Genomic DNA, 12,401 nt, shown 5'->3' with positions numbered 1-12,401 from the left:
ATGCAATCAAAAACTATTTTTAATAATGCCAAAGAAGTATAACTTCTTACGCGCGTACATAAGCACCCTTTTTTTTATTGGGTAATCTATGTGTCGCATTAGTTTTTTTCTTTTTGTCTTCTATACTATTTGTGGTGTTGTGTGTTACTATAAATATCCTGCCCTTTTACATAGGTGGTAACGATATGGCAATACTGGGCAAGGAGACGCCGCCTAACAGTTAAGACGTGTTTATACGGACACGAGGAAGCTGTAACCTGTCTCGCTGCCAGTTCCGCATACAATCTGGTCGTGAGCGGCAGTAGGGACGGCCTGGTCATTGTATGGGATGCGGAAGGAGGCACCTTTGTGAGGCAATTGTTGCCGCCGCACTTTGCCAATATGACGCAGCCTTTACCACCCGTGTCTGCGCTTGCTATTGATGACCTGACTGTGAGTGATTTTGACAGATTATTTTTTATATTTTGAGTGATTTATTTTTGATTATTTGCATAGATTTTCTAGCAAATGTATGGTTTTGTGATTTGGTTTCAACGAAGAATTATGGTACAAAAGTTATTATCCCGTAAAATATTTTTGCGCTCTGATATGGTTTGAAAGTATAGTTTGGTTCGTTATATTAAAAAACGTTCTTGTATTTTATTAGGACTGCATTCAAACTGCAGCTTTATAAAGCTAATATTTTGATACTTATTTTTCTTTGATTTTTTAAATGTATCATAAGACCAGTATTGGCCTAGTGGCTTCAGCGTGCTGGAATAGACTTTCTTTTTATGTGCATTTAACGCTCGAACGGTGAAAGAAAACATCGTGAGGAAACCGGCTTGCTTGAGACCCAAAAAAAGTCGTCGGCGTGTGTCAGGCACAGGAGGCTGATCACCTACCGTTCAAGTGGCAAATGATCATGAAACGGATACAAAAATCTGAGGCACAAACCTAAAAAGGTCGTAGCGCCACAATGTAATAAATTTATTTCTAAAACGTAAACCTCATATCAGGGCGACATAGCAACATGTGCAGGCAGTTGGGTCCAAGCGTGGTCCATCAATGGCGAGCCCTTGGGTGGGGCAGCTGCAGGTGGAGGGGGTTCAGGCGGAGCTGACCGTGCCCCTCAGTTGCTATGTGTAGCCTTTAGCCAAGCTCGCGAGTGGGACCCCCTCAATGTCATACTGACGGGCTCTTCAGATGGTGTTGTCAGGGTAAGTGTCATTGTAAAAAGTAGAATTCTGACAGCTATCATTTTTTGACATGTCAGAGATGGCAAACCTTTTTGGCCGTGCACATTCAATTTCAATACTAGGCTCAACATCTAAGTCTATACATACATTTTATTTATTAGTTAATGTATATATTTTATTTTTGGTAATTACTTTCCTTTTCATCACAAACAGTAAAAAACGCACAAGTAAATATAACATTTTTTTAAAAAGGTTTACTAAATCTGGAATTAGTAGGCTGTGATGCCATAAAATAAAGTAAATAAAGTTAAATCGATTTTTGTATTAGGTCACTTGAGTAAGTAAATATTTAGATTTACCTTTTTGCCCTCAAATAAGTCAAATTTGTCCCTTTTTCGGTGGGGTACTTTTTTAGTAGCAACACTTATGAAATGTCAGATTTCAAATTATTAAATTAAATTAAATTATTACATTTCAAATTCTACGAAAAAAAAACAGAGTATATAGAGAGCAGATAAAAAATTGGCGAACCCAGAGGGCCCATCTTCAGGGCGTGTGGAGGGCTGAGGGGTTTTCAATGGGTAGGGTAAGCACAATTTGACACCATGGATACTCTGGTACACACACATAAAAAACATTTGTGTCTGAATTCAATTATAAAGTTCATCAAATAATTTGCTCATTTCCAGATGTGGTCAATCGAATATGTACCCAAAGGGGACGATGAAAGTACACCGGAAGCCGGAAGTGTGGAAGCTTCGGGTTCCATAGACAATACCACTGAACGACCCATCAAGATCGAAAAATTAAGAACTGAAAGTGAAAGATCAGAGAGCGAGATGAAGAGTGAAGAAATTGAGACGAGTGAACGAGACGCGGCTATCAAACGGGTCGAGGCGTTGGTTAAGCAGATGAGTTTGTCACAGGAACAGGAAGGTATGGTTTTTTAATTATTAACTCAAACTAACTTTTTTCATATAGGTAAATAAGTACACTTATGTCAACAGAAAAAATGTTAAATTGATTCTAAATTTATATTTACTACCAGTTCGCAAGTCAAGGGCGTAGAGCGGGCAAGAATACCTGACCAGAAACTCTCCGTCACTCTTTTTAATCGCTAATTAGGGTTTATAGTACACGTAGTCAAGTACCAGCACGTACATTGTAAAAATACGAAATTCGGGGTAAAATGATTATTTATGAATATATTTGTGAGTTTTTTAAAGATATAATACCATTAAGTACGCCTTTTGCTTATTATTTAAGTAACAGGGGCTTATTTTGGGCCTAATTAAGGTTTAAATATGAGATGAAGGATCGTGACGCATCTTCTGAACTACAGATTCTATTGACCAATCACAATCAAGCGAATGGCAAGGCAGTTTTTGCCGCGCACCACTAGGTAGAACCAGCTGCCCACTGAAGTATTTCCGAACCAACTAAACTTAAGGTCCTTCAAGAAAAGAGCGTTATTCTTAAAAGGCCGGCAACGCACTCGCGAGCCCTCTTTCAATGTGTCCATGGGCGGCGGAGATGAACATCACATACCTCCTGCCCATTTGCCCCCTGTTCTATAAATGAAAAAGCGCCTCGTTTCGTTTTAAGTGACTAAACTAAATTTTTTATAGGTAACCTTGTGAAATCTGGTTCAGAGAGTTCTCTATCAGACATCGGTGAAACGACCAGCGCCAAGGAATCGTCTCGTCGCCATGACGACAAAGACACGTGTAGCGATAACGATAAGAACGACTCCTGTGACGACGCCAAGTACGAAATCGATTCGGACGATAAGGATTACGATAACGAGAAGGGATTGGATCACACAAATAGGAGTAAGCTGCAGAAACAGGAACACGTCGTTTTAAGACATAAGGCAAAGGGGAACCCAATCTTTAGAAAAAGTGAGTTATTTTATCATTTATTAAGGTCTGTGAAAGGTGTTTTAACACAAAAAAAAAATTAAATCAGGAGGACGCACATAAATACTTAATTAAAAACAAAGTCGAATTGTCAATCTCCAATGATCGGCTTGATTCTCTCTCTCTCTCTCTACGCAAAGACATTGCGTCTCTTTGCGTTTTCTATAAAATGCACTACGCTGAGTGTCTGAAGTAGTACAAGCCGTATCTATCGTCCTCAGTCCGTTTCACAGGGCATTTTCTTTTGCGAACTAGTGAACTATGGAATCCACTCTAGTTGGGGGTCTTCCCTGAGAGATACGACCTCCAACTATTCAAAGTTCGAGTGTACTCCTCCCTTAAAGGCCAGGTCCATTTGTTGTGATGACGGCCCTTTTTAGGCGTCCCGTAGGCTCGTTTGCCCCCTATTATATAAAAAAAACGACAGGTTGCACTCCGGGAGACCGGCAGAAGTGAAAACTTGAATATTAACGTTGTGCATATTTGATATTTTGGAATGGTTAGGGAATAATTTTGCACGAATTGCTTTAATTATCAATATAAAAGTACTCATTTATGTGGTAGAATACAATATTTATTTATTGCGTTATCGTACACAAACATGACAATTTATATTACATTAAATACGCCGCGCCAGCTATCTACTTTCCATCCATCTTACGAAACTTACACAAAATAATTAAAATTAGTATAAAATAATTCAATTAGGAAAATTCCCTATTTTTTAAGTTGCCATTTTTTATTCGCGTCAGTCTGACCAAATAGTTAATAATAAAGCCTTAGACGTTTCGCAAAATTAAACCTTGATGTATTGACTTAAGGTCCAATTCAACATGCATCAATGTATCTGAGAAAAGAGACAAATGAATTAAAACCGTAACTATATGGCACGAAGGTTCATAAACCTTTAAAAAAACATCCGTCTTACGAATTTGTCCTGACGCGAGTTTTACATTTATTGTCCATTCCAAAAAGTGTACAACGCCGCTAAAGAAGTTTTCACTTCAAAATGCTTATAAGAGACAGACCGCCCTTTGAATTATCAGCATTAGCCTATCAAAGCATACCTAATCCAGCTATTTCTCAATTATAGAATTAGCTTGTAAAATTCACTTCTCTAAGCTATAGTTTTATCTTCTTTGGCTAGGTGGAGGCAGCATAGGCGGGTCAACCGAGTCCGCTGCGGAGGGAGAGCTTCGCAACAGCAAATCCGACACCAGCCTCACGGACTCCTTTGTCGTGCTCGAGCATAGGGACGTCACACACGACACTACACCGGCACCAGGTTGGCATAACATTGTTTACATTTAGATGTATGTAATATACGTTTGAGTTCGTAAGTTCGTTGTTGGCACGAATGATTATGGAACTCTATTTCTCTCTTCCTGGAAAATAGGTATTTTGTCAAAATTGCGTTGCTTCGGAGGTGATCCATTGGCATTTGCCATACATTTGTATTTGCTATCGTGCAACTTCTCCAGTTGCACTTTTCATTTCTGAAGATCGAAGGCCGCACAACATCCTCCACTCTCCCTTGTCTTCGCCTCTGCGCCTGGGTGATGGTAAAACCCGTAATGGCCTATGAATTCCTGGTTCAGTTGCGAAAATTTTAAACACATTCATTATGATTGATTGATTAGCAGCAGCAGCTCCCGCCGTATCCGCCGAGATGCGCTGGCGCAGACGTCTGGTGGTGCGAGGCAAGCTGACCATGCACACGGCTTTCGAGCGCCAAGACAACACTTCCCCTGCTGCGGTCACTGCTCTCGCTGCGGCTCGGACTGGCCGAGGAGTGGCCGTTGGAGACGCACGCGGACGGGTGCGTATACGTTCTATATATAACGTCTTTTTCTTGTTATTTTATCTCACCCATCAATCTAAAGTACATTGTCTTCACATATAATTATTTAACAAATGTAACAAAATATTGTAAACCTATTTTAAAAGAGTAAGTGTGGAGTTTCTTGCCCATTCTTCTCCACACGAAACTACCTTTAGGAAGGGGCAACTAGAATCTTCTTAGTATCTTTTTTTTCTTGACGTTCAAAAGTGCCATTTTAGATGGTCTAATTGAAATAAATGATTTGACTTTGACTTTGAATCATTTTATCATTTATTTATAGATATTCCGTTGGTGCGCTCCGGACATGTCCAGCGCGTCCGGGGCGAAGGGCGGGCCCGCGGACCACTGGATCCGCGACGACACGGCCCCGCAGTGCGCGCAGTGCTCCGTGCGTTTCACGGCGCTGGAGCGGAGGCACCACTGCCGGGCGTGCGGGGCCGTCTTCTGCGGACGCTGTTCCAAGTACGAGGCCCCCGTGCGTCGTCTGAGGGCGCTTCGCCCCGTCCGCGTCTGCCAGCGCTGCCATCACCAATTGCAGAACGACAAGGATTAGGTATAGCTTAATATACTTAAAGATATTATACATAAACGCGATTTTTTTATTTGTATCCGTTAGACGATTAAGGGGCTAAGTGTATTTCTTCTAGTTTTGCTTGGCGAAGTTATTATGTTTGAGGAATTAGCGCGTTAATCAATTTAAAAACCGCGTTCGTGTACGCAAAATGTATTAGTAAAATTTTGATAATTTATTTATATATGTGCTGTCATAAATATGCGCTTTACCCTTAGAAATAAAAAATTAAATTACCATAGGTATTATAAATGTTGGGTAAACACTTTAATTGTACACTTCGAGAACTCGAGAAACCCTGACTAAAACCACAACACAAACCTAATCAATCGTATATTGAAATGTTGTGGAAAATACAGATACCGGCAAACATCTTCAAGACGTAATTTTTAGGTGTCACTGGGGGGGTAGCGGGCGGTGGTGCGCGGCGGCGGGAGAATAACGTGTCGATCGCGTGATTGGTAAATCAGTTGACGTTTGTGTCCCGCGCTGCGCAAACTTTCCCCCACTCCCTTGTTTAATGCTCAAGAAGTTTGCCGTTATCTATATCAAATTTTTTTAACAATGAATTTTTTCGATAAACCCAATATTTTTTATTGTTTACCTTAATTATTATTTAACTGTGATAAATTATATTACTTTAAAATCGTTTGAGACGATTTCATTTGAAATCAAAGGCATCTAACGACATAAAGACGGAAGAAAGTATAATTAAGCAAGATATTTTAAAAAATAAAAATTACTCGACATTTTCAAAGTGATTATAAACTTCTTTACACAGTTAATTCATATTTTGCTGTCAGTTAAGTTTATCTATACACTTCACCATTTCGCTTCTTAACAGTCTAATTCTATACCAAAGTATGATATTTTTATAATAATATTATGTAGTACAAATGCTTAATATTTCGCGCTTATTAAAATCTATTTATTTGTAATATATGAATTGTAATTGTAGACGATAATTATATGGGTGGAATTTACCACAAGGAGAAATAATACTGAAGATAGCACTTTTAACGATTTCAATTGTTTTTTTTTCGTTTATGTATTTAATTGACTATGCATAAACAATTTTTTCGAATCAACAATTATTTTTACGCTTGACGTTACTTTAGTAATTTTTTTTGTCTACAGTACATACCTCTGAGTGGTATTTAAACACCCTGTATAGAATAAATATTGATCAGTGACGAATACTGCGACCATTTTCGAGTCAGTATTATTTTATATGTAATTTTCTACTAATATATTAGGATCTCTACACAATGTTGAATTTTATAATTTTAAGCTAATTTATTGATTTGCATTTGTAAGGTTTATTAAATATTTGTGATATTTGGCATCTTTTGTATGTGTGAATGTTGTGTTATGCTAGTCATTAATTTACCCAATTGTGTAAAAAAAAAGAAAAGTAGATTTCGTTTTAATACTTTAGTAAATTTGCGCATTTTTAACGACATTCCTAGTCGTATATATTTGTTACTTGAGTAGAAGCTTTATACAAATAGTTTTAAGCTTCGTTTCGTAAAATAGGACTGATGTTACACTATATACTATAAATTATAGAGTGAACGAGGACTATTGCTGTAAAGATATTTAAAAAAAGGGTTCGTGTACTTATGTACGCGCGTATGAAGTTATACTTCTTTGGTATTTTTATTAATAAACATCTTCCCTAATGTAGTGAGTGCGGCAACGACACATCTTTTAATATGAATGACGTAGACAACGGATATTTTACGTACACCTTATTTATAAATATAACGCTGTCTCTTTCAAAGATACCTAAAATACAGAATGATAGAAAGAGACGCATTTATTTTATCGTTATTAATAGAATAGTAGGGTGAGTTCTAAAATTGGAAAAAGGTATTTTTATAATCTTTAATAGTATTATTATTAGATCTTATAAGTTAACTTTTGAGTTACATAATTTTTTTTATAAGATAGGGCAAACAAGCAATACGACCATAAAGGGCAGTTATGGCAGCACATCGACCCATTTTAGTGGGTGCGTTGCCGCCCTTTGAGACTGGACTAAGGTCTTTTTAAAGAATTCACCACACACAAACACTTCGTAATTTGCATCGGTCAATTTTTACAGCAATGGTCTTCCACACTTCATGTACTTGTTTCCAGTCAATGTAAATGACTCTATGGTAATAGATGTTCAATTTGTATTTCGAATGTTAAATGATAGATAGATATGGTGTATCTAACGCGCACCCAATGTATAGAAATTAAAGTCGGACAATAGTTATGTCGTTTAGGTAGTGAGTAGCACCTAAAGTTATGCAGTTGAATAAAGTGTAAAAAGTAATAATAAATGTTGTTTTTATTTACCCATTGAAAAACTAGTATCTAGTTCACAATTGGATGGCATTCCTAACAAATATTTATTATGACGAAACACAGTTTCAATGAGTGTTAGTCTGTCTTTTTTTTAAATTAATTTATTTAAACACACTATCAAAAGTCCATATTGTTAATATTGTTGTTAGTTACAATGTTGTCCTAAATATATTATAGAGCAGTGTTGGACTAGTGGTTTATCTCATCGCTATGGCCGTAGTATCGATTCCGGCTGTCAACCAATAGACTTTATGTTTATGTCCAATTTTAACATTAACTCGAACGGTATAGGACAACATCGTAAGGAAACCGATGTGTGCCAGGCACAGGAGGCTGATCATCTACTTGCCTATTAGATTGACAAATGATCATGAAACAGATACAGAAATCTGTGGCCCGGACCTTAAAAAGTTAAAAGGCCACTGGTTTTTTTATATTAGTAGGTTACCTTAATAGTATATTAAAAAGGCCAAATGCAACCCATTGCAATTTAAGAGCAATTCAGCCTCCCGCTATTACCGCTAGTATGTTGGTTTAATGTGTTTGTCAAAATTGTAAACAAATCGCTATTACTTTCGTCATAAGCTTGCAAGTTTTGAAAAATACTATTCGTTTTTTTTATATTTACTCCATCACTGTTCTAATAGGTACTTATAAAGTGATCTGTGACATAAAAGACAAAAGACGTGAATTTGACAGATAATATAGTATTGAAACGTGAATTTCACAATCCTAGATCTATGGTTTACCATAGAGCAAAGTATTCAACGTTTTTACGCTCAAAATAGCTTTTATGGCAGTCCGAGAATAAAAGTGCAATTAACTTTAATTTAGTAATCAAGGCATCTGTTGTGACGTACTATTTGTACGTATTTAAGCTATTCTTACTAAGCAAACACTTTAAATCATTTACAATCTCTAGAAACAGATTAGATTCATACTCTTTACAAGGCACTGAAGTGAAAATTAAGAATCAAGACTTCGTGCTAAGAGAGATGTATGCAAAAACGTCGTCGAAGGATTCTTCGGTTAATGGTGAAATAAAACAAGGGTTACTAACCATAATATGTATTTCTTTATAATATTTGAACTCTCATTACCTAAAATATCTACATACATAAGAGTTGGTATGTACATAATATAATTTAGCCAAAGATAAATTCAGAAAAATATACAGTGTTATGTTCCAACAACTAATTTCGATATAACAATTGCGATTAAGTACAGTACGACTATCCACTTCTTAAAATTATATTTTACATGAAAAATGTCGAAAATAAAGTAGGACAGAGAAGTAACCTATAAATTTTGTTAATACATTTACATAAAGATTTGTTTTTCATAGACCTTTAGATATTTATGGTTCATCGTCTGGGCAAATAGTTTTTATATCATTTTCATTTATTAAAATAAAAAGACAGTAGAACCAAAATTTACGTAACTCAAATCTAATCTGTTAAATATGTTCTCTATGGCGTTTGACAGTTTTGACAGATTAAGATTAGATACTGTTTCAGATACGACACCAAATACGCGTCTGAATCAATTATTTGAAAACGTATATTTATGCCATTGTGTACACATGCACAATTTTACAAATCATTAATATCACAATTATTTGTAAAATTTTGAACTATTTCTATTTCGTGGGTTAAAACGCATCAAGCGTTCATCTACTAAGGACATTTGTACTACAAACATGACAATTTAATTACTGCACAATAAATAATGTTATAGACACCGAGTGCAATACATCAATGTGCGATAAATTTCTCGTATATTTGCTAATCTCTACATAATACGTACAAAAGCAGTGCTGGCGTGAGAATAAAAATGTCGATCCAACTGTCGGAATGTAAAAAACTCAAAAATCTTTGTGCAGTGTTTGTTGTGCTCCGTCATTAAAACCGCGACATTGCCATGTAAAGACTTACGCAAATAACAATTACTAATCGTTAACCGAATTTACAGTAAATTAACAAAAAACAAAATAACATTAAAAATCACACCGAGTTATCATTTACAGTTTGATCGTCTCATGTCAGAAATAAAAAAAATTAACAAAGATTCACACAATTCTACAAATGTACAATTATATACAAACAGAAAAAAATATATCCAAGTACGTATATAACAAGCAAACACGAATACTGCATTATTTGTTCCGGATCGAAGGACCAATACCGCCCTCGGAGCCTACCTATAAGTGCACACGCAAGCAGAGTGCTCTTCAACGATGCGTTAAGTACTAAATCCGTAATTATTTAATTCTCAAATTCGGCCGTAGCCTAAGTATTCTAGAAGGTATCACGTCGAATGTGCGTAGACGCATCACATTTCAAAAAAGTTATAAATCATGTCAAAAAGTAAGTACTGAAATAAATCGTAGCAAACAATCGATTATGTAAAAAGAGAATATAAAAGAGTATACGCTGCGACGCGGACGTAAACATTCGTAGGCTAGGAACATATTCGGCGTTTAAGTACATCTTAAGTACGTGCTTAATCTTCGCCTAGACGAACTGAAATAAGTACGATCCACGAAAATAACCACTTATTTTAATAAATCTACAGAAAATTGAATTTGTGGCAGTCAGTTTAAAATTGGACAGATTTCAACCGAGTGCAAAACTCATTATCTGAAATAGTTTTTAAATTATTATCTTAAATTGCGACCGATAGAGGAACTCGTCGCGCCGTAACTATCCCATAATATTATAAATGTGATCGTGCCATTAATTAGTTGCGCTAGTGTAAAATTAAGTTTAAAAGTTGGCGCACAGCGCCTGTCACGTGGTCAAAGTAAAGTAATTCTCATTAATATGTAATTAAATCAAGATATATTTTAAATACGTTATGTTTATCAATGAAAACAAGCGCAATAACGTTTTTCTCATTTGTCAATGAATTAGATCTGTTACACGATATGACCATAGACTATATCGTTAACGTGACATTAGACATTTTTAAATGTCAAAACGGGATGCCGTTAACATTTTATGCAACATCTTATATAATATGGATCATTCGTGATGGCAATATATTTATTTATCTATGTGTGTTATCATGTCATCCCCATATAATAGTCTCGCTCACCACAAACTTTTGTCTATGGCTTTTATAGAAGAGTTGTTCGTGGCAAATTAAGCGTCACCAATTAGAGGGGTGCGGGAGTGAGGAAAGGGTTGGTAGTGGCGTGTCCCGCGAAGGAAGCGGCCCTTCCGCCGGCTGACAAGGGCGGAGCCCGGGCGACGCGCCCCAGCCACGCCTCCGGATGGGGCAGAGCACCCACCGCTGCGGGTACCGGCTCCTCCGTGAGGGCCCGAAGCCCGAGAGACAGCTGCTGACACATTTCAGCCACGGGGTCAGATTCCGCGTCCTAGAAGGGATAATTTACATAAATCAGAAGTTATTCTTGCAATTAAAATTCGATCATTAATTATTTCATCACATTTTATTGGTTTGATTAGGAATTTAGTCAAAATGCAACACTTTTTGACGTACGGAACTCAGTTTTAGCGCTAAGCCTCGTTTCCGAATTTTAAACTTGTTTCATTGTTTGGGATAGTTTAGTAAGGTTTTTTATGGAACAGCAATCGGGCAGAAGGGTCACGTGATGTTAAGTGATACCGGGGACTCTCTCAATGCCAGCGGGCTCGTGAGTGCGTTGCTGGCCTTTTAAATATTGGTACGCTCTTTTGAAGGACCCTAAGTCGAATTGGTTCGGAAATACTTCAGTGTAGTAGTAGTAAGTATTCACTAACTTTATTAATAGATCAAATTCGTCTTACGGGGCGCTAGAATATGTGATTATTAAAATAACCGGCATTTTTCATATTTTTAAGAACAAACAGATTGTGCGACAGAAGTTCTCTGTGCCTCATAAATATTAATTTGAACCTCGGAGCTCAAACTACAAAATGCTTAGCAAACCAATAATATAAAAACTGTTATTTGAATAACGAATTTTCCGTTTATCCGAGTAACACACTTCTAACGGCTGGATCGATTTTGATGAAATTTACTATGTCAAGTGGCTTCGAGAATGATTTAGATTTACAATTAGTTTTTAACACATATGAACCGGACGTCAGTTTACGGAATACTGTATCAATTCAAATATAGTTCACAAACCTCTATAGCTTCAATATCATTAGGTGCGGGCAGCGCAGGCAAGGCGGGCATCGTGGGCAAAGCGGGAATGGGCGGGGCGGGCAAAGGCGGAGTCGCGGGCGAACCGAGCCCCAATCGTTGTCGCTCAACGTTTGACGGTAGCTCGCTGATTCGTAGCGACATCTGGCGCTTGAATGGAGAACTGAAACAAAATATTGTTCATAATTTTTTTAATAGAGTTACAACTCCATATGGATCATGACCTCAGACTATATCTTTGTTTAATTTTTTTTTTAATAGACAAGTTGGTGAACGGGGTCTTCGTTCTATGACATGCCGATTAACACGCGATTTACTCCCATCATAAGAAATATATACGAACAAAAATCCATTGGTTTTTAATCGGGTTTCGAATGCATGAC

The 12,401-nt window shown here is 37.0% G+C and overlaps 2 protein-coding genes across 5 annotated transcripts in view; one reads left to right on the top strand and one right to left on the bottom strand.

The window, feature by feature from the left end:
- LOC125050880 (WD repeat and FYVE domain-containing protein 3) overlaps positions 1–5,934 on the top strand; it is a 54,962-nt gene extending 49,028 nt beyond the window's left edge. Inside the window, exons 48-54 of the mRNA XM_047650943.1 lie at positions 175–432; positions 999–1,199; positions 1,868–2,114; positions 2,807–3,079; positions 4,245–4,382; positions 4,738–4,916; positions 5,221–5,934. Coding sequence (XP_047506899.1) covers positions 175–432; positions 999–1,199; positions 1,868–2,114; positions 2,807–3,079; positions 4,245–4,382; positions 4,738–4,916; positions 5,221–5,493 — 1,569 coding nt within the window. The 3' untranslated portion in view covers positions 5,494–5,934. The remainder of the gene's footprint in view (positions 1–174; positions 433–998; positions 1,200–1,867; positions 2,115–2,806; positions 3,080–4,244; positions 4,383–4,737; positions 4,917–5,220) is intronic.
- A 2,984-nt stretch (positions 5,935–8,918) lies between these two features.
- Positions 8,919–12,401, bottom strand: part of LOC125051434 (protein numb) — a 34,942-nt gene continuing 31,459 nt past the window's right edge. For all 4 annotated transcript variants that reach the window (XM_047651740.1, XM_047651741.1, XM_047651738.1 and 1 more), the window contains exons 6-7: positions 12,001–12,181; positions 8,919–11,245 (exon numbers count right to left, since the gene is read on the bottom strand). In XM_047651740.1, the coding sequence (XP_047507696.1) occupies positions 11,024–11,245; positions 12,001–12,181 (403 nt within the window). In that variant the 3' untranslated portion in view covers positions 8,919–11,023. The remainder of the gene's footprint in view (positions 11,246–12,000; positions 12,182–12,401) is intronic.

This window comes from Pieris napi, chromosome 7 (assembly GCF_905475465.1).
Source record: "Pieris napi chromosome 7, ilPieNapi1.2, whole genome shotgun sequence".
Taxonomy (NCBI): Eukaryota; Metazoa; Arthropoda; class Insecta; order Lepidoptera; family Pieridae; genus Pieris; species Pieris napi.
The sequence above is the reverse complement of the archived record's forward strand: the minus strand, read 5'-3'. Positions and strand labels throughout refer to the sequence as shown.